Source organism: Diceros bicornis, chromosome 14 (genome assembly GCF_020826845.1).
Source record: "Diceros bicornis minor isolate mBicDic1 chromosome 14, mDicBic1.mat.cur, whole genome shotgun sequence".
Lineage (NCBI taxonomy): Eukaryota > Metazoa > Chordata > Mammalia > Perissodactyla > Rhinocerotidae > Diceros > Diceros bicornis.
This window is the reverse complement of record NC_080753.1, coordinates 62203072-62225033: the sequence shown is the minus strand read 5'-3', so window position 1 is coordinate 62225033 and position 21962 is coordinate 62203072. Positions and strand designations below refer to the sequence as shown.

Here is a 21962-nt window from a genome sequence, read left to right as displayed (position 1 = left end):
TTTCTGGGACGTGTAACTCGTATGAAAGTAACAACACTTAAAAGGAAGCAAAGAAGGTAAGAAAAGGTCCAAGCGTTCAAAAATGCATGCTTGTCCCCAAAACCCTGTCTCCGGGTCAGTAAACCTGCTTGACGCTGGTGGAGGTGGGGTGCCAGGCCCTGCGGTTTTCACGGTCTCTGTCAGCAAGAGTCGGCCTCCGCGGGGTTCAACCGAGTGTGCGGGCCGCGCGGCCCGGCCAGAGGCCACACGACGGGCTCGCGCGCCTCCTCTCTGGTCGGCCGGCCCGGCGGCCCCGGAGAACGGCCTCGGCTCTGACGGCGGCCACAGCGCCGAAGCTGACAGGGGCTGAAGACCTGGCTCGGGACCTGAGGTACCACACGCCTCGGCTGGGCGGCGCCGCGACCAGCTCTCGGCCCACGTCCGCAGCCTCAGAGCGGGGACTGCGCGGAACGGCAAGTCCCGGCTCCGCTCAGCCCCGCCCACCCCGCTCCTCGGACGGACGGACGGACGCACGCACGCACGCACGCCCCTCCCTGGGCGGCGCGCGGGCAGAACGCCCACCGCCGGGAAGCGCGCGGTCGCCGAGGCCCGGCCCCCAGGGCCTTCCGGCGGGCGGATTCCACGGATAAGCTGTTCCTCAGCGTCGGTCACACGAACAGGCTCTTGCTGGGGCCGCTTTCTGGGGCAAAGGTTCTGACCTCGGGGAGGAGAAGCAGCGAGAATGAAACGTTGGGCTTCAAGTGTGAAAGTGGAAAGTTGGGCTTACGGTTAATAAACGTCGCCTAATAAACGTTTGCTGAATGATGAAAGTAATAAGTGGATGTTTGCTTTAATTTTAACTCCGTCTTCAAAATACCCCACTCTTCCAAAACTACAACAGCAATATAGTTTTGAGTGAGTCCTTGACAAATCCTCTTCCTGGTGCGCTGTCTGAACTGGTGGTACCGTGCAAGTGAATTTGGTGAGAAATTTTTAAAGGACACTTTTTGCCAGCATCATTTTCTGAAACTTTATTTTTACTATGCTCTTTTAAAAAAACTTGAACGGTTTGTCCAAGTCTAAACTTCAACCAGTCATAATCTGGCTTCAAGCCCGAACAACTTTAGCTCTTATTCTCCCCACTTATCCTCCCCACACTCAGCGTTCTTAATGTAGTCTCCACATTAAGCAGACTACCAAGAATCATAGAGCAGAAAGGGAGGTAATATTCTGGTGGAGCAATTTGAGGTCGGCCATTGAGCTCTCCTCTAATAGGCAAGAAGGAAAAGACTACTGCCTCTGGACTCAGATTAAAGTATTTCTGGGTGCCAATCCGGTGATCTTTGCTTTACCCTTACTCAAAAACATTTGAATATCAAAGAGCTGTGTGGGTGGGTGCTCAATAAGTAGGTGCTGAACAAATGACATTTCTGTGGGGAGCAGCATGGTAAGAAGGAGAGCACACACTTGGGAGTTAGATTTCAGTTGGCACTTAGGAACTGAGTCATCATAAGCGAGTTACCTTACGTCTTAGTCCCAGTTTGTGTAGGCTTCTTTTGCCTTAGAGTATATCATTCTATTTTATGTCCAAGATGAAATCTCTTATAGGTTTGCACTTATTTCCAAGAAGAGATGTACTACAAACACTATGTTCGTTTAATTTTACAATTTATTTAAAAATAATTTACTAATTTTTTATTTTAATAACCTATTTGAGCTATTCTTGACACAATGACACATGGCCTTGCCTTCATCAGGAGGGGGCCAGAGAATATAATAAACTGTAAATACAAGGCTGAATTCATAATACCTTTGAAAAGATATATAGGTATGAGAATCTAGAGGTAGGAACAATTAGAACTCTGAAATCTCAACTTACACACTATTACTACAGAAATAAATGTGGTAGAAAATAAAAACCATTCTTAACATATTTCTGAAAATTTTTTCCTTTGAAAGAGGTTTTCCAAGTTATTATACCCGAATTCTCATTGTCAGGAGAAAGAGAGAAATCCTTCACAAAGAAAACAGTATAATTAAGGACCATATGAAGAAATGCTACAACGGGGGTGGGATGAGGGAATCCACAAAAATCAGTAAACATCCAAGGATTAATTGTGTTCCATATTAATAGTCCATGAGGGGAAAATGCTTCACATTTAATACTTTTGGGATTCAGGGAACCAAGGACTTATTCTGTAGGAATATTTGTAACTCTTCCCCTCTGAAAATAAAGAGACATATAAGAAACGCAGATATTCCAAGCTCAAATTTCTAGGACAAACCCAAACCGAGTTGATTTCAAGAATGAAAGTGATTGTCACTCTGCTTTCAGGTTTCAGCGTATGGAAAAAGACACTTTTTTATTTTTTTTGAGAGAGAGAGGATGTAAAAACCTACGTGGTGTTGAAAGCTCTCCAAAAGCCAGTAATTGTTTTCTCATATAATATTTCACTTAATCCCATTACTGTAGAGCACATTATTATAAAAAATCAAACTCACATAAACTAATTCGGACCAAAAATAGTACTTAAACATTCAATTTACAGAATCAGCGAACCTAATGACTCCTGAATCTTACCCCTGAGTTTAGTAAAAGCTGAAACAAAGTTCAAAAGTTTCAAATAAATGTATCAATAATAGTTTCAAATTAAAAGACATTTACGCTCCAGGCACAGTCCAAACTTTCCAGTGTTCTCAAAACGCCTTTCCACAAACCTTCCCTTAATACCACTTCAGACTGAGTTATCTAGGCAGTAAAAAGGCATTTACCATGCTTCCAACACAGCCCAAAAGCAAAATCATCATCTTGTTTGCCCTAGTTTTGAGAATTTCAACCCAACTTCTGGTTCCCACACTAAAATCAGTTCTCAGAACCTCACACAGGACACGCCACTCCTCACCCACTTTTGCTCCCCTCTCCAGCAAGTTCGGTTCTAACAATGACCGAACTACAAGTACTGCTCTAACAGCAACAAAGCGCAAGCCCAAGTCAGTCCACTTTAAGCCCTTAGCAGGCACCGCCTATAGCTCCTCACGGGCCCCGTCCCGGAAGTTGCGTCATGACGCTCGCGCGCCCTGTCCCCGGATGCACTTTTATATCCGGATTCTTAGCGCGGTCTCAGAGCTCCACGGATCTCTACGCGGTTAGCACATGCGCGCCGGCTCTGCTCCCTGTTCTTCCACTTCCACCAGCTTCCACCGTCCGGGCAGCCGCCGCCACCGCCGGCGAGAAGTCAGGAAGTTCAAGATGGCCGCCGCGGAGACTCAGTCGCTGCGGGAACAGCCAGAGTAAGTAGTCTCTGTGAGTGGTGCGGGAGGCCGGAGCCCGGAGCCCGGGGGACTGCCTAGCGGGAAACGGCGGAGACTTCACGGGCGGGCGGGAAAGTTCAGGCCTAACGGGGAGAGCCAAACTTTGCCTTTCCCCACGCGAGACGTTGTGGGACGGGAGGCCTGGGGCGCGGGCGGGCGGGTGGCCTGGGAGCTTCGCTCTCCCGGAGGCCGCGGCTGTTGGGTGGAGGGCGGCCGCGGCCTGCCGCGCGGCGTTGCCCTGGGAGGCGTAGGCGCGAGCGGCCTCTACAGGTCCCGTGCGCCAGGCGGCTGCCGCGCAGTGCGGTCGCGCCTTCCCGTGCCTCTCTCGGGACCGAGCGCGGCTCCCTGGCCGCAGCGCTCGGCGGCGTCGGCGTTGGCACCCGAGGAGCAGTGGCGGCAGCGGGGCAAGCCCTGAGACTTCTCCACCGCATGCAGTGCCCTCGATCGTCGCGCTACTGGTGTCGGTTTTAGGACCTGAAAGCAGAGAGGAGAAGGGGTGCTCGGGCCACCCTGTTTGACCGTCCCAGAGCTGTAGTCTTTGGCTAGCAGGGTACTTCATCTCCCCACCCCTGGATTCTTTACTCCAGCACCCTCCGGTTTTTTTCCCTCCCTGCCTATTGGCAACTTTTTGCCAACTTGCAAACTTCAGGCAAAGTACGATCAAGTCCTTGGTTTTGAGGCCTGGAATTTTTGGCCTGAGTTGATAGCGCTGCTTTGGGAGTACGAGTAGAAGAAGAAGTGGAAATTGTTAGCTACTTCCAAACCCGAGCACTTTATGTCTATATTTAAGCTAGTGTAAGAATCGGTGCAGCCGAGAGAAAACGTATTTGTATATGCTGCGAAGGCTAACCGTTGCTTAACTAGAGGCAGTGTTTTGTTTTTCGTGTTTATGCTAGGAAGGCTCAAACAGGAACCTAAAAGAGAGAATGGATTTTAACACAGTATTCCTATAGCGACCATTTTTTGCATCAGCATTATCTGATTCGTTTCCTGCCATCTTAGGAAAGAGGTAGATGTAGTCTCCCAGCAGACTGGGACTGAGAGAGAGGAGAAATGTTTGCCACCGGACGGCCCAACGCTTCATTGCTGTGCGTCCAGTTGTGGACTCGATCATTAGCTTTACTCAGCTAGAGAGCATTATACTGAGTTTTTCATTAAGGGCTTTTGAAAGCTGCTTTATCATCTTCGCAATTTGACATAGAAGAGAGCAAACGAATTCTCAGGTTTTAACTAGACTTTGCCTCCTTTTGTTTCTCTTCGAGTTCACAGTGTGGCACACAGTATTTGTGCCAATACACTACAAATCTTATGCTAGGCAGCTGATTTTTCTAATAATCTGTTTAAAGTTCTACAGTGTTCATTTATTTGATTTCCAGGACGGTTCAGATTCATTTTGACGAGTGGTTCGGCCATATTTTATTTACAGATTCAAATAATAATAAATTTAATAATGATAAATGACATTTATTTAGGTCCCTGCAGTATGAATGACACTGAGATAGTCTTTAATTCCACCTCCACTCCCCACGGAACACTTGGTATAAATGGAATATTTGGTCTGTATGTGTTCCACTTTCACTTATTTGAAAATTTTAACAAAGACAATAAGTTTGATATGAAAGTAAGTACTATGCATGCTGCTCTTAGTGAATGCTAGAGTATAGTGTTTAAACAGTTCTTTAGAGGACTCTGAGTATAGTTTAGAATTATATGGAGTCTATTTACAGTAGAATATGGAATCTATTTACAGTAAAACATTTAGAAAAAATATAAAAAACAGTTTTTAAGCTCCCTGAAGGCATTTTAGTGGCTTTTACATTAGTCTCTTTAGCTCAGCCTTTTTGTTGGTTTTAAACATTTAAATCTTTATATGCATTGAGTTATTTGCACTTAGCAAGTACCAATTTCTGTTTAAAGCACTGAACAAATATTAACTTGGTTAATCCTTATGACAGCCCTATGGAGGAAGATACTGTTATGTCCCATACTTTACAAATGATGAAACTGAAGCACAGAGAAATTAATTGCCCAAGGTCACACGAAGTGACAGACCCAGGATTTAAACCCAGGCAGTCTGGTTCTAGAGCCGTGCTCTTAACTGTTGTATTGTCTGATCTCCCCCTATACATTGCAGCTCCTTTTACAAATAGTTTTTAAGGTTTAAAATCATTTTTATTTATTTCCAGTGTCCCAGAAAGGTCCATTTTTTGAGTGACAGTTCTAATTCTTTGAAACTTAGTTTCCCACACCTGATTTTGAAAAAGTGGGAGTGGAGAGGTTTGTTTTAAGACCAGTTGGTCTTTTGGATCCATTCTTATTTTTACATGTACATTAATTCTGTATTAAAGTAGTTTAACCTGTCAGAGAAACAGGCTTAATTACTTTCCTTGTAAAGAAGCAGTGGCTTTCACTTTGCTTACCATTCTGTCTTCAAAGCATAAATTGAATACCTCCCAAATAATATGGCATGAAGAATATTCTTTGAAAAAAATGTGAAAGAGGAAGTTAAAATAACACTAGTGGCTAGTAATTGGTTGCTTTATTTTATTTTATTTTTTATTTTATTTTTTTGTGAGGAAGATTAGCCCAGAGCTTACATCGTTGCCAATCCTCCTCTTTTTGCTGAGGAAGATTGGCCCTGGGCTAACATCCGTGCCCATCTTCCTCCACTTTATATGGGACACTGCCACAGTATGGCTTGACAAGCGGTTGTGTCGGTGCGCGCCCGGGTTCCGAACCTGTGAACCCCGGGTTGCTGAAGCAGAGCACACAAACTTAAGCTCTGCGCCACTGGGCCAGCCCCTTGGTAGCTTTATTTCTTAAAAATTTTTTTTTCCCCCCAAAGCCCCAGTAGATAGTTGTATGTCATGGTTGCACATCCTTCTAGTTGCTGTATGTGGGACACGGCCTCAGCATGGCCAGAGAAGCGGTTCCTCGTGCGCGGCCGGGATCCAAACCCGGGCCGCCAGCAGCGGAGCGTGCACACCTAACCGCTAAGCCACGGGGCCGGCCCAGGTCGCTTTATTTTAAAGTTGTTCCGTGGCTGTTTTCATTGTGCCAGATGCCCCAAGACCTGGGTTGTTTGAAGGATGAAACTTGTACATTGCACTTAACAAAGGAATAAATGCTGTTAAACAAACCCATATCGTCTGCACTTCAAATTCAGCTTTGTTTCCAAATAATATGATTTGAAGGATGTTACTCAGCTCAGTAGATATTGTTTTATGACAAACCTGTTGTAGACCAGATTGGTAGAGACATACACCTGCTAAATGTGTAGCGTTCAATTGCAAAATGTAAATTTGTATGTATGGAATTTATATACCTGTATTTATTGTTAATATGAACTGTCCAAGAACACTATCAGGTTTTCTTAACAAGAAATCTTCCCCTAAAGCTTTAGAGGAAAGTTGTTGATAATGAACATGAATTAACTGCCCTAGCACAAGCTCGTTATATGTAATATGTTATGCCGTTGACTCATTGAGTGCAAGTTTTCCTGATTTACCTAATCAGACTTCATTTGTCATTTTCTGTGAAATCTGCTTTGAGAAATCAACTGAGGAGGGTGAAGTTCTGCTATATGCTTAACTCTAGTGTAGGAGAACTCTAGGATTATTAAGGTTAACCTAGTTGGCCCTAAGGTGCTTGTAGCATTTTTTATTATTTGGGTTATCTTATTATAAAATGATCTAGTCATCATTTCTTGAGATAACATTCATTAAGTTACAGTAGAAACTGGGGTCACTCATGGGAATAGCTGTAAAGTAACACTGGACATCATGATGTAGATCTGATTCTCAGATGCTTTAGAAGCTAGATTATCTTTTGAAGGCGTTTACTTCCTCTATAGGTAATCTGTTAAGAATTTTGATTTGAAATGCTTTGGAAGACTTGTAAATTATAGAAAGCCTTAGAAAAGGATCCAAAGAGCAAATTTTTCTTGCGGGGAGAGGTGATTAAATTTAAATTATTTGAGGTATTGAATTCAAAAAATAGATTTGTGCAATGTGTAAGGCACTGGGGATATAACTGAGCAAAAACAAAATGTTTACTATCAAGAGGTAAGAGTATGGTATAGCCAGTATAAACCAGCTGTAGTCTAAGGAGTACAGCTTTTATATGTTCTATGTAAAATCATTTTCTTGACACAACAAATACTTATTGAGTACCTACTATAGGTTAGGTAATCTTCTAGGCCTTAGGGATAGAGCAGTGAACTAAACGTGAGAATTCTGCTCTCAAGGGCTTATGTTATAGTAGAGAGAAACAAACAAGAATTATGTTAGGTGGTGGCAGTTACTTTGGAGAAAAATTAAGCAGAGAAAGGGAATATGTGTGTGGTAGGGTGGGGGTTGTGATGAAAATGAATTGGTCAGGAAAACTTGACTGAGAAAGTGTAGTTTGAGCAAAGACCTGAGGTAGGGAAAGGAACCAGCAATGTATACATCTGGGGAAAGCATTCCAGGTGGAGGAAACAGCAAGTAGAAGTACCAAGGCCCTGAGGTGTAGGAGTATACCTGTTGTTGCAGAGCAGTGTGGCTGAAGCAGAGTGAGTGAGGGAGGAAAGAATTCAGTTCAAAGTGTTAGGGATGCTGAGCAGGTAGTATAGGACTTTGTCAAGGATTTGTTTAGTTTTTACTCTGAATGAGGTAGGAAGTAATAATCAAGTCTCATGCAGAGTAGTGATATGATCTGATATTTTATTTACTTATTTTTTCTGAGGAAGATTAGCTCTGAGCTAACATTTGTTGCCAGTCTTCCTTGTTTTTTTCTTGAGCAAGACTAGCCCTGAGCTTTGTCCATCTTCCTCTGCTTTATATGTGGGTCACCGCCACAACATGGCTGACAAGTGGTATAGGTCCACACCCAGGATCAGAACCTGCATACCTGGGCCACCGAAGCAGAACGCACCTGAACTAAACCACTACGCTATGGGGCCACAGGGCCAGCCCCTGATCTGATACTTGAAAAGCATCTTTGATCAAATGGAAGAGCTCTTGACTGACTTGGAATGTGATGCCAGCGTTCTCACATATTTGATGTATGTGTGACCTTAGGCAAGTCCCTTAACCTCCATGAACCTTAAAAGTCTCATCTGTTGTGGAGACATATGGAGAGACAATATTTCTTGAACGTTTTGTGTGACAGCTTTTTATATGTACGTACTCATTGTCATGACAAACCTATGGTTGTCAGTACTATTATTTTCGCAGTTTTTATAGTTGAGGAAACTGAGGCACAGAGGAGTAACTTGCCTAAGGTTACACTAGGTGTGTCAGGTTGGAGGCAGCATTTGGACAAGATAGTTTGAATCTAGTTTCCATGCTCTTTGACAATATTCCTTAAAAGAACATTCTTAGTATCAGCTCTGCCAGCCTCACAGTGTCGTGGTGAGTAAATATATTTATCCAGTATCTGAACGATAACAGCTTACTTTTTGGGCACTTGGTTTGTGCTAGGCACTGTTACAGGCTTTGACAAATCTATTAACCCCTACAATCCTCACCGCATGCTTTGAGGTAGGTACTATTATTTTCGCCATTTTATAAATGAGATGTTTGCAGATTGGAGAGATCTTAAACTTGCCTAAGGCCTCACAAATAGTAAGTCATGGAACCAGGATTTGAACCTAGGTAATCTGGCTTTGGAGATCGCTTCACCACTCAACTATCCTTTTTCTTGAGGACACTTAGAGAGTCTTTAGGTAGTTTGAGTTTGAGTTTCTTGACTAGAATTTTGTACTTTTGGCATTTAGATTTTATATACCTCAAAAACATTCTCAGTCTTTAAAAATATTCTCCATACCTATCTCCATATCTTGAATTAGCCTAATTTAATTTTTCTCAAACTTTTCCCCCTGTAAGTCAAGGTTCAGGAAAATAGACATATACCCCACCTTCTGGATTGTGGAATTGGGAGATTTCTGGGGAAGGGAGGTGGTTACCTTTATGAGGGTAAGCTTATACAAGGAACAAAGTTGAAATGTCTTTGTGTCTTTTACTTAAATCTATCATTTTTCCCTCTCTATGATACAGCCATGGTTTTTTTAATACAGAGATATTACTCTTTCTTTTTCCAAGTCTTTGAGAAAATTTGATGATTTAGAGAATGCTACTATATTTATCCTCTGCCTTTTCTTACCCCATTACAGAGAAGTCAACCCAAACTAAAACCTGGCTCTCACCAGAAGAGACAGCTCTCTTCAATACTTTTTCCTTTCCCACAGTCCAAAGTACGAGAAATGGAAATTGGCAATCTGACACCCCAAAATTCAAAGTTCTTGCCATGTGGTAGTTATGTGTTGCACATTCTTCACACCCCCTCATTATCGACTAATAACTTTTCAAGCATACCTCCAGTGTGTCATCCCCCAACTGCTCTCCAGGTTTATTAAAGACTGAGACCTGGCTGGAGGACCAGACTCTTCTCCAACTTTTTTTTTTTTTTTTAAGTTTTTTTTGTTTTGTTTTTTTATTTTTTCCCCCAAAGCCCCAGTAGATAGTTGTATGTCATAGCCGCACATCCTTCTAGTTGCTGTATGTGGGACGCGGCCTCAGCACGGCCGGAGAAGCGGTGCGTCCGTGTGCACCCAGGATCCGAACCCTGGGCCGCCAGCAGCGGAGCGCACGCACTCAACCGCTAAGCCACGGGGCCGGCCCATCCAACTTTTGCTGTAATGGCATTGTCATTATAGACAACCCATCCAGCAACCTAACCTTGCAGTTCCTGGGCCTCTGACTCCAGTGATTTTAGGTGGTCCTTCAGTGTTCCCATAATGCCCTTAGTAATATCTTGATCATTGCACCTCTCCAACGTTTCATGTGGCTTTCTTTTCCACTGGTCTGTAATTTCCTCGAGGGAGGCAGATAGTGGTCTTGTACACCTTTGTTTTCCTGCTACCTAGCTTAATGCCTACATTAAGTGTAGGTGATTTTTTAAATGTTGAATGAGATTGAATGAATAGACTCAATAATTCTTAACTTACAAGGAGCTATTTATAGTATATGGCACAAATAACTTACTGAAAGTACAGGAGTATATAATTTGAAGGACTTGGATAAAATAATCCATATCTTCCTCCAACAATGGTATGGTGGCTTAAATCCAGATAATTTAGAGTCTGATTTTGGTCTTATATTCTAGGATGTGATGGTTTAGTATGGAGTGACTTTAAAGGATAAAGTTAAATAATGCTGTAGTAGCCTGTATCTAACCTGAAATTACTGAACAGCAAGGATTTAGCAAAATATTTTAGAACCATAAACTCTTTAACTCAGCATAGCCCAAACATTTAAGCACAAAAGCCACCCCCTTAATTTAGTTAAAAAATTTTCTTGCGTTGCACCTATTAATATGAACATGTTTTGAAAAATTAATCTCTGATTTGAAATTTAGAAAGATTAAATAGCCCCCTAAACAGATATTGGGTTGAACTATGTGAAATTGCTCATATTGGACTGTGGACATGCAAAAGACACTTTAATGTGGTTCAGCCTAATACCACATGGTTCTCAGTGGCCTCTATAGACCAAGAATCCTAACTCCTGGTCAGTTCACTTTGAACTTTTAACCCTTGGGGGTGTGTTCACACCATCAACATCAACCACCAGCACACATTGATGGAGTGCTTCTTTTGGGTAGAGCTCAATATTGGCTCTAGAGATTTAAAAAAAAAAAAAAGTATGTTTCTGAATTGCAAGTGGAGAAAGAGATTAATCTCTCAATATATGTTACTATTAATATGTTTTATGGAAAAAGAAAACAGGTTCCTTTGGTGTTAAGTCTATGTGGGAAATGCTGGTTTAAAAATCAAGTTACTGAGTGACTTTAAATCAATATTAATGACATTCTACTGTACCTGGTTTGGATTCCCTTTTTCTATTAAGTGTAATTATTTTAACCTCCCCCATTATGTATTTCTTGTAATACTTTTGGTATTTGAGTTCAACCCTTAGAAACAAGTTGAAGTTAATCACTGTTCAACTCAATTCTTGCTGTATATCTTTGAAATAAAATGTCCAAAGCTGTTCTGAAAGTATTTTAGTGACTAACTTCATGTATTACATAGAGATGTATTTTATTACTGTTATTTTGTTATGACTGAATGCTTGATATGATATGATTTTAAAATGTGTTTGATATATTTATAGGATGGAAGATGCTGATAATTCTGAAAAGAGTGTAAATGAAGAAAATGGGGAAGTATCAGAAGACCAATCTCAAAATAAGCACAGTCGTCACAAAAAAAAGAAGCATAAACACAGAAGTAAACATAAGAAACATAAACATTCCTCAGAAGAAGACAAGGATAAAAAACATAAGCATAAGCATAAACATAAGAAACACAAAAGAAAAGAGGTTATTGATGCTTCTGACAAAGAAGGTTTGTCTCCAGCAAAAAGAACTAAACTTGATGATTTAGCTTTACTGGAAGACTTGGAGAAACAGAGAGCCTTGATTAAAGCTGAACTTGATAATGAGTTAATGGAAGGAAAGGTCCAATCTGGGATGGGGCTCATATTACAAGGTTATGAGTCTGGCTCTGAAGAAGAGGGGGAGATTCATGAAAAGGCAAGAAATGGAAATAGGTCTAGTACTAGATCTTCAAGTACAAAGGGGAAACTTGAACTTATGGACAATAAAAATAGTACAAAAAAGCGAAGTAAAAGCAGATCTAAAGAACGGACTAGACATAGGTCTGATAAAAAGAAGAGTAAGGGTGGTGTTGAAATAGTTAAAGAGAAGACAACTAGGAGCAAGTCAAAGGAGAGGAAAAAGTCCAAAAGTCCATCCAAAAGAAGTAAGTCTCAAGATCAAGCAAGAAAATCAAAATCTCCTACCCTTAGAAGGCGATCTCAAGAGAAAATTGGGAAGGCCAGATCTCCTACTGATGACAAGGTTAAAATTGAAGATAAAAGTAAGTCAAAAGATAGAAAAAAATCCCCAATTATAAATGAAAGTAGAAGTCGTGATCGAGGCAAAAAATCCAGATCCCCAATTGACTTAAGAGGTAAATCCAAAGACAGAAGGTCACGGTCCAAAGAGAAAAAATCAAAACGGTCTGAAACTGATAAAGAAAAGAAACCAATTAAATCTCCCTCTAAAGATGCTTCTTCTGGGAAAGAAAATAGGTCACCCAGTAGAAGACCTGGTCGTAGTCCTAAAAGAAGAAGTCCATCTCCAAGACAGCGTGATAAATCAAGAAGAAGTAGATCTCCGCTTTTAAACGATAGAAGGTCCAAGCAGAGCAAATCCCCGTCCCGAACTCTGTCTCCTGGTAGAAGAGCCAAGAGTCGATCCTTGGAAAGAAAACGAAGAGAACCAGAAAGGAGACGACTTTCTTCTCCAAGGTAATGTGTTTTCAAAATATTAATGCTTTTTACCAATGCACCAGATTTTAAAGGAGAAGCCAGAACTTGTGGACAATAAAAGATGAGATAGTAATGAGTTTTATAGTTTTAAGTATATCTTTTCCACTAGCTGTTAATATTTGCACTTTTGTCCATAAGTATCTTGACTATGGGTGATTTATAAATATTGAACTTGGTGATGGAATCAGTTTTTGTTTTTTTTTTTTTAGGTTCTTAAGTTTAGTATCTGATTTGCAGAATCACTACTTTAAGTCCAAGTAATTTGGCTGGTAAATCTATGTATACCTGTTTATGGAGGTGGGTAGTTTCTAGAGTGGAGATTATTACTTCTGTTAACCTAAACAAATAAAACAGCCAGTTACTTTACCAGCAAAATGAGTTTATTCAGGAATAGCAGAGGAATTGCAGTTCAGGGCAAGCACGCTATAGCAAGACCCTAGGCAAGTCCAGCAAGCAAAGGAGAGGACATTATAGAGAAAAAGGAGGAAGTTGGGAGGGGTTGTTTCAAAGGAAAATCCATTTGTGGAAAGTAAAAGAGTTCAGTTCAGGATGGTGACAGTTTCTCATTGCCTGAGTTGCTGGGTAAGGAGGAAATCCTCTTTCCTCCTGCTAGGATAGTAATTGACATCTTCCTGGTTGGACTCTGTAATTGACATGAGTAGTAATGTGTGAGGGCTCCCCTTTCTGGCCTCCCAATCTCATTTTAAATGAGGTTTCCTTTATTTTGTTTCACATTTCATTGAACAGTATAGGCTGCAAGTTTTAAGTTTAAAAAAGGAGATATCAGTTTAAGGATTGTAATCTGTCCATTCTCTTGAATTGGCATGATTTTAGATTCTAACAATATAAATTAGAACTAGTTTTTGGGAGCCCCCAAAATATAATTAAATTGAAAGTGGAAATTTGTTTCTGTTACTAATTCATATCCTTATAATCTCATTTTTGAAAAAAATAGTTTCTCTTAAGTTTAGGAAGAATAGTGCAAGAAATTATTTTATTTTTTACCAATAATAATAAAAATAATTCATATTTGTATAATACATTTGGTTCATCAGCTGTTTTCTCAAATTCTCCTGATTTTCTCTCATGAGGTGCAGTGACTCTCCTTAATTTGTAAATGAGAAAATAGATTAAGAGGTTATTTAACTTACTGGGATCACAGACCTAATAAGTAGTTAAGGCACAGAAAGGATTTTTGGTGGAGAGGGATGGGAGTTGTTTAGACCAGTCTAAACTACTTTAGAAACTGATTTTTTAATATTTTTATATTCAGTAGTTAGGTGTGTGAAGTTGTCAACCAGATTTATGTAAAAGATTGTTGGCTTATACTATGCAAAGATATTAGTGATTTCTAGCCAATTTACTGTTTCATATTAATATTTACTGTGTGTGGGTATAAGTATAAGCTGACCTTGAAGTTTAAATCGTATTTTCTAAGAAATTTCAAAAATGCTGTTTCCATAGTGTTCTGTCTTAAGCGATATTCTTGATTCTTTTCTTCTAAGTGACATTGCAGTGAAATGGCCCCCTTCTTCCTTCAGCTTTCTGCATTGAGGCAGTTGTTAGTGGTACTGATTGTGTTAGCTAAAGTGTTTCTTAGTGATCCTGGCCTCTTTCAATTTGTTTTCAGTTTGAAAAGGAAATTCTAAGTTTATTGAGGACTGGAGTTGAATATTTGAAACAAAAATATTTTTTTAAATTACAGAAGCAGTACATACTAAAGAGAAATTCAAATGATGCAGAAAGCTGAAATTTTTTTCCTCTTCATCCCTTCTCTACTAGCACTCCTAAGAATGTGTCCTTCTAGCCCATTTGCTATGCACATACAATTTGTATGAATATGTTTTTTCTTAGAAAAATGGAGTCACACTCTTCTTTTTAACAGTAATTTGCTTCTTTCATGTAACACTTCTGTGACAATACATAAAGATCTTTTTTAAGTCTTTATATAACAGCAACATGATATTTCAGTGTAGATGTACCATAATATATTTAATCATTTCTTTGTTGAAACTGAGGAAAATTTAGGTTGATTCCAGTTTATCATGATTGTACACAAAGATGTCCACTGGTTATGTGTGAGATTTCTTTGTAGAATAGAGTCAGAAGTGGAATTGCAAAGTCTAAGATTATGTACTTTTACACTTTAGAAAGTTACTGCCAAATTTCCTTCCAGGAAAGTTATACCAATATGTGCTTCCCTGACTAGATGGACTGTCCTTTTCCCTGAACCCTCACTTATATTTCCTCTGTTCTGAGATGAATGTTGATGGTAAGATGCTATTACAGTAATCCCCTCTTGTCCGAGGGGCTTATGTTCTAAGAGCCCCAGTTGGTGCCTGAAAACCATGGATAGTACCAAACCCTATATGTACTATGTTTTTTCCTATACATAAATAATAGGGATTTGACAGCAAAACTAGCATGAATTTCTTTTCCTTTCAAGATTTCACAGATAGAAGATTCGCTCTTACCATAGATCTTAGAAACCTCAGCATTCAATTTTTTTTTTCCCTTGTTAAGAACTTTCATGTTTTCACTTAAAGGAAGTACTTTACTGCTTCTCTTTGGCATATCAAAATTGCCAGCATCGCTGCTCTTGCACTTTGGGGCTGTTATTAAGTAAAATAAGGGTTCCTTGAACACAAGCACTGCCATACTGCCCCAGTCGATCTGATAACTGAGACAGCTACTAAGTGACAGGTAGCCTGTACAGCACTGATAGCTGGACAAAGGGATGATTCACGTCCCAGGTGGGATGGCTCGAGATTTTATCATGTTACTCAGAACCATGTGCAATTTAAAACTTATGAATTGTTTATTTCTGGAATTTTCCATTTAATATTTTCAGACCATGGTTGAATGCATGTGACTGAAACCGAGGAAAGCAAAACCACGGATAAGTGGGAACTACTGTACATGTAAAGTTCTTAGCATATGGAAGTATTTAAGGAGGTTCCCTGTCATTATAACCAGTCAAGTTCCACCAGATTCTGTGTTGTTTATCCGAAATTAGAATCAGTGGCTTTACCGATATGAATAACCTTTAACAATTCTTCAAATGTGAGACCAGAGGAAATAGGCCTCTTATTGTGTGCCTACTTGTAACACTAAAATGTCATTGTGATCATCTGAATTTAAGTTTTGCTACGAAATGTTAATTTGTGTTTACTATCTTTAGGTTAGCATGCCCTTTCTTAAGATGTTCTTTACGTGTTGAAGAAATTCATTTATTTTAATTTGATTTAATTTTCTATTAACTTGTATTTGGTCCCCTTAAGAACACGACCTCGAGATGATATCCTCAGTAGACGTGAAAGATCAAAAGATGCCAGCCCGATCAATAGGTGGTCTCCAACCCGAAGAAGAACAAGTAGATCTCCCATTAGAAGGAGGTCGCGTTCCCCAATCAGACGCAGCAGGTCTCCCAGAAGAAGAAGCAGGTCTCCTCGGAGAAGGTAAAGATATGTTATGGATGTTATCCTTTTGATTCGTTAAACTCTGAATGTTTTTTTTTTTTTTTTTTTTGTGAGGAGATCAGCCCTGAGCTAACATCCGCCAATCCTCCTCTTTTTTTGCTGAGGAAGACGGCCCTGGGCTAACATCTGTGCCTATCTTCCTCCACTTTATATGGGACACCGCCACAGCATGGCTTACCAAGCAGTGCGTCGGTGCGCGCCCGGGATCCGAACCAGCGAACCCCGGGCCGCCGCAGCGGAGCGCGCGCACTTAACCGCTTGCGCCACCGGGCCGGCCCAAACTCTGAATGTTTTTGAAGCCATTAGCTCACTTGATAAGTTTTCTTAAATACCGTTTTTCTCTGTGAAAAATGGTAGCTGCGATCCTATATAGTTTCCTCTTACTAATGTGTGACATTTCATAAATCCTGGTTTTTCTTTAATATAGTTTTCCCTCAAATTTAAATAAATCAGTGTTCATTTAAAACTCAGTCTTTTAAAAGTAGGACTTTTTTCTGTTTTTTAAGAGAGAAATACTAAATGAGCTATGCTTACGATTTTTTTTTAACTAGCAGGATAAGATCATAGGGTAATGAATAAGTAGCCCAGTTTCCTGTTGTTTTATAATTGCAGTTCTGTATTTATTTTTCTATTAACTTGTGTTTGGTCCTGTTAAGAACACTACCTGTAGGGGCCGGCCCGGTGGTGCAAGCGGTTAAGTGCGCGCGCTCCGCTGCGGCGGCCCGGGGTTCGCTGGTTCGGATCCCGGGCGCGCACCGATGCACTGCTTGGCAAGCCATGCTGTGGCGGCGTCCCATGTAAAGTGGAGGAGGATGGGCACGGATGTTAGCCCAGGGCCGTCTTCCTCAGCAAAAAAAGAGGAGGATTGGCGGATGTTAGCACAGGGCTGATCTCCTCATAAAAAAAAAAAAAAAAAAAAAAGAACACTACCTGTAGATGATCACCTCAGTAGACATGAGAGACTCTTTGGACAAAGACCTATTTAATTTATGGTAGTAGAAACCATTTTATGTAAAGCAGATGTAGTCAGTTGGTTAATCAAAAAGGTTGGTTTTTAAAGCAGGGAATCATTTCAAAAATACATACATTAAGTATTTCAACCTAAAACATAAATGGACGTTCATTTGCCAATCTTTTAACATTTTTAATTGAACAAATACATGAATATACTTTAAAAAACAGCACACCGAAGACCTGTATTGCAACCAGTGGATATATCTTTACATATCTCTGAGTATTTTTGTATACTAGATGCATAGAAGTAGAAATGCTTTGTCTGAGAATGCACGTTTAAATTTCTTAAAGTTACTGCCATATTGTCTTTTGATTTTCTACTTTTGACAATTAGTTTCTTTAATACCACCCCTCACACGTTTCTCTTCTGCCTGACTTCATCACGTTTCTGTATGCTTCCAGATAAAAAATAGTAATTATTAAGATCATATGCATATTGTTCTTGCTGAGCAAATAGTCACGAGAAAGGGGAAGAGAGGACCTTCTAATGCTCCTAGCCTTCTCGCTCCAGGCTGACTGATAGGCCTGCCTATACAGTTATCATTGTAGGATTTGTTCTCCCTTTTCCATCCTCTTGGTATTCCCTTGTTTCTCTCTTATATTGTGATTCCATTTCCTGTATCTACTGTCTTTTTGTGTTTTACCTCCTTGATTTGGTGTAATGCATCTCCAATAGCTTCCTGAGGAAAGTACATGGAAAGGACATTTTTTGGAACCCATGTCTCACAAATGCCTTTTATTCTCATTGCTGATTTGTCAAGGAATACAATTCTAGGTTGAAATCATTCTTCCTTAAGAATTTTGAAATCGTTGTTCTACTGATTTCTAGTTTCCAGTATTGCTATTGAAAAGTCCTGTTCTGATGCCTGGGCATTTTTTATAGGACTTAATTTTTTTCTCTGTCCCTCTCTTTTTATAATAAATGTCCTGTGTTCTGCAATTTTACTGTAATGTGCCTTGGTGTGTGTTTCTTGCTTTCTGTTTATCTTGCTGGACACTTAGGGCGATTATGGCTGCCTATTCTGGGAAATTTTCTCTCTCGCTTTTTGTTTTGGTTTGCTTTCTTTTTTCCAATTTGACCTTCTATATTGTTCCACTGTTTTTTGTTTTACTCATCTTTTATGTTTGTACTTTTGTTCTGCTTTCAGTCTAGAAGATTTTTTCATTCTACCTTCTTACCCTTCTATTGATTTTTTTTCTCTTTTTTCCTGTGCTCATATGTATATTTTTTATTTCCAAGACCTTGTTGGCTGTTTACTTTTTTTTAAATAACATTTTATTGTTGTTTTATGGAAATAGTATCTCTTAAGTCAAAAGTGATAATGAGTTTATTTTGTGGAGTTTTTATTGTTTATAATTTTCTTCTTTTACCTGTACTTTGTTTCTTTCCAGATTACTTTTGCTGCTTGTTTACTTTTTCATTTGAAGCCTTTCTTCAAACAGCTGGATTCTTCTTTGCTGCCTCCACTGATTTAGAAGTTAGACCCTGAGAAAGCTGAATGGAAAGCTTTCTTCCATTCTGACAATGGAGAACTTGTGGATTAGTGGGTATCACTCCAGGGTGATGAGGTAGAGGATTTAGCATATCATTGACTATAGATCTTTTGTTTTGGGCTAGTGAGTTTTCCAGAATCCTCTTATCTCCTGCTATAGAGTATAGACTTGGCTGCCTGGACAAGGAGAGACTTCCCCTTAATTCTTCTGTTTTCAGGACAGTGCCTCCCTGGTACCTTGGGCCAGTTTACAACAGCCATGACCTCCCTATAAAGTGAGTCTTCAGTCTGCTGCCTGAATATGAAGAGGAATGGTTGGCATTTTCCAGAGTCGGGAAGGGGAATATACAAAGTCAAGCTGTTCCTAAAGGCTTTCAGCCATTCTTTTTAGCTTTTACCTCAACACTCCATCCTTCAGAGATGTGGTGTCTCCAATTCTTGAGGCTTTCTGGGGTTTCAGGCATGCACTGACTTTTTTCTTGTTTACCCTGTCTCTTCCTATTGGACTGATATTTAGATTGATCTGTTTTAACTACTCTTCTGTCCAATTTGCACATTTTAAGATTTTGTTGGCATCTCTGTTGTTATATCTCTTTGCATTCTCTTTGCCTGAGGATTTTCTTTTTAATTGTTCGTTTTACTATCATTTTAATAAGATTTCAGAAGAAATCTGAGATAAACATGGTGGTCTGATGTGACATCACAGGGAGTTTGCCAATCCTTTGTAGACTCACAGCCTTTTCTATTTGGAGTTCCACAACATCATTTCTAACATACACTTCACCCTTAATGCCTGAACTATAATATTAGTTTCTGTTTGTTTAAGTTTTAGGCATTTATAAAAATATCTGAGAACCACATTAATTAAAGTTAGAATTTTTGTCACATTTGTTTTTCCCATACCTTATCAGCAGCGGTTTTTTTAAAAATCAGATTTATTGAAACATATCATTTACATAACATAAAATTCACCCTTTTTGGTGTGAAGTTATGAGTTTTAACAAACACGTACAGTCACATAATCACCACAATCAAGATCTAGAACATCCATCGCCCCCAAAGTTCCTCTCTGCCCCTTTGCAATCAGTAAGAACAGTAGCTATGTTTTAGTTATCTTCAGTTGATTATCCCAGTCTTTCTGATACTGTTATTTAAAAGTTGAAATTTTAATTGACCCTTTTTCTTAAGACTTTATTTTTAAAACAGTTTTAGGTTCACAGCAAAATTGAGCTTTTGAAAAGTACAGAGGGTTCCCGTATATCCCTGCTGCCAACGCACCCACAGCCTCCCTGACTTTAATTGACTTTTAAATATATATATATCTTTTTTCTCCTCAAATTAGGGACAGAGGTCGGAGGAGCAGATCACGCTTGAGAAGACGGTCTCGATCACGGGGTGGTCGTAGACGTAGGAGCAGAAGCAAAGTAAAGGAAGATAAATTTAAAGGAAGTCTTTCTGAAGGAATGAAAATTGAGCAAGAATCTTCATCTGATGATAAGTAAGAATGGAACTTTCCTGTCATTTTCTTTTTCCAATTTAGAGAAACACTGTTTGACTTGGAAATCTTTAATTTCCACCTGAATATCATAAGCAAATCCGTTGGTTTGGTCCTGAAATTAACAGTTAATCTTTTGTGCATATTTCCATAGGTCATATGGCAGAGGTCATAGTTTTCTGAGATTAGAGGTTTCCGTTTTGGCTGGAGTGAATATCAGGCCATCACTTAATCATGAGCCCTCCCTTTATTTTTATGAGAAATGACAGATATATTAGATGGTCCTGCCAATTGTACTTACCGGTTTTGGGCGGGAGGAATTTTTATGCTAAGTTTAAACTTTTCAGTTTATGTAAAATGATACATATTTTGTAGTTGAGTCTATCTGGTTGCAGGTATGCTTGTTATAATGTGGAAAATGCAGAAGCATTTCAGTGTCTAGGAAAATAGAATTTTTTTAATGCAAACTTAGTTGTCTAAATGGAACATCTCAAAAATAAATAAGACTAATTAGAGCAGTGGTTCTCAGCTGGGAGTGGTTTGCCTCCCCAGGGACATTTTGGCAATATCTAAAGACATTTTTGGTTGTCATGTAGTGGCCTGAGGACAGGGATACTGTTCAACATCCTGCAGTGCACAGGACAACCCCCCCCCCCCCACAATGAAGAACTATCAAAGTGTCAACAGTGCTAAGGTTAAGAAACCCTGATTTGAGCTAGGTGATAAGAAGGTTGGTTGGGGAAAGGATGTTATACGTAGATCGTAATACCTTCCAAGTGCAGTTTGCTCACTGTTTTGCAGTGAACATTCAGATCATAGAAAAGGCGGCACTGGGAGGGATCATAAAGATTGGGGGAGTTCTTTCATGGGCAGTTGGGACCAGTCAGGGGCTGTGTTTGCCGTTAGAGCCACATTCTCCTTCAGATTATATGCAAACATTTACATGTGCATTTTTGGTAGTGCAGGGATCTACTGCTTTCTGAGAGTTCTGTGACTCAGAAAAGGTACCAATTACTGATCTGTCCTAGCCCTCTTGTTTTATAGGTGTGAAAACTGAGGCTAGAGAGGTGAAATGACTTTACTAATACTAAGGTCATGGCAGAGCCAGTGGTGAGTTTTTTAGAACTTGAGGAGCATTCCTTTGTTCCCAGTTTTGGTACCGTGAAACAGGAGAGGAGAAAAATGAGACACAGAAGGTTAAATTACTTGCCAGGATTCCAAACCAGGCAACTGAGACAGTTTAGAAATAAGGATAAAGAGAATAAGATGGCTTAAGACTTTCGCTTGAACTTAATAACAACCTACGTTTTCCAGCTTTTATTTTTGAAATATATAAAGGTATGGTTTTGAAATTTCTAAGGATGTTTGGAATTAATTATATGAATATATGTGTAATATTTTTTAAGCCTTGAAGACTTTGATGTAGAGGAAGAAGATGAAGAAGCCCTAATAGAACAGAGAAGAATACAAAGGCAGGCAATTGTTCAGGTGTGTGATTTTAGTAAAGTTTTGATCAGTTCTCCTTAAATAATCACTTTTAGTAGAATAAAGGTTTTTTTTTTACTTTAACAAGGAAGTGACAAGTAGCAATTGAGTAAGTCTTGGAAAAAGAGTATATATAAAATCATCTTTGAGAGATTTGAAAACAAGCAAGTTTCTTAATAAAATTGAAATGGTTGCCCTGTTTTATTGTACATGGGATTCTGATATAAACCTCTTCTGTAAGACATAAAATCTGAAGTTTACTTTCTTTTATTTTTTAAGTTAATGAACAAGAAAACCCTCATAAATGAGTATGGAATAAATTTCATTTCAC

General features: G+C 39.7%; 1 protein-coding gene across 4 annotated transcripts in view; it reads left to right on the top strand.

The window, feature by feature from the left end:
• Nucleotides 1-3106: 3106 nt before the first annotated feature.
• Nucleotides 3107-21962, top strand: part of PRPF4B (pre-mRNA processing factor 4B) — a 35082-nt gene continuing 16226 nt past the window's right edge. For all 4 annotated transcript variants that reach the window (XR_009222144.1, XR_009222143.1, XR_009222142.1 and 1 more), the window contains exons 1-5: nucleotides 3107-3270; nucleotides 11445-12644; nucleotides 15947-16123; nucleotides 19994-20149; nucleotides 21553-21634. Coding sequence is in view for 1 of the 4 variants with exons in the window: in XM_058555348.1 (XP_058411331.1) it covers nucleotides 3134-3270; nucleotides 11445-12644; nucleotides 15947-16123; nucleotides 19994-20149; nucleotides 21553-21634 (1752 nt within the window). In the remaining 3 variants the exon portion in view is untranslated. The remainder of the gene's footprint in view (nucleotides 3271-11444; nucleotides 12645-15946; nucleotides 16124-19993; nucleotides 20150-21552; nucleotides 21635-21962) is intronic.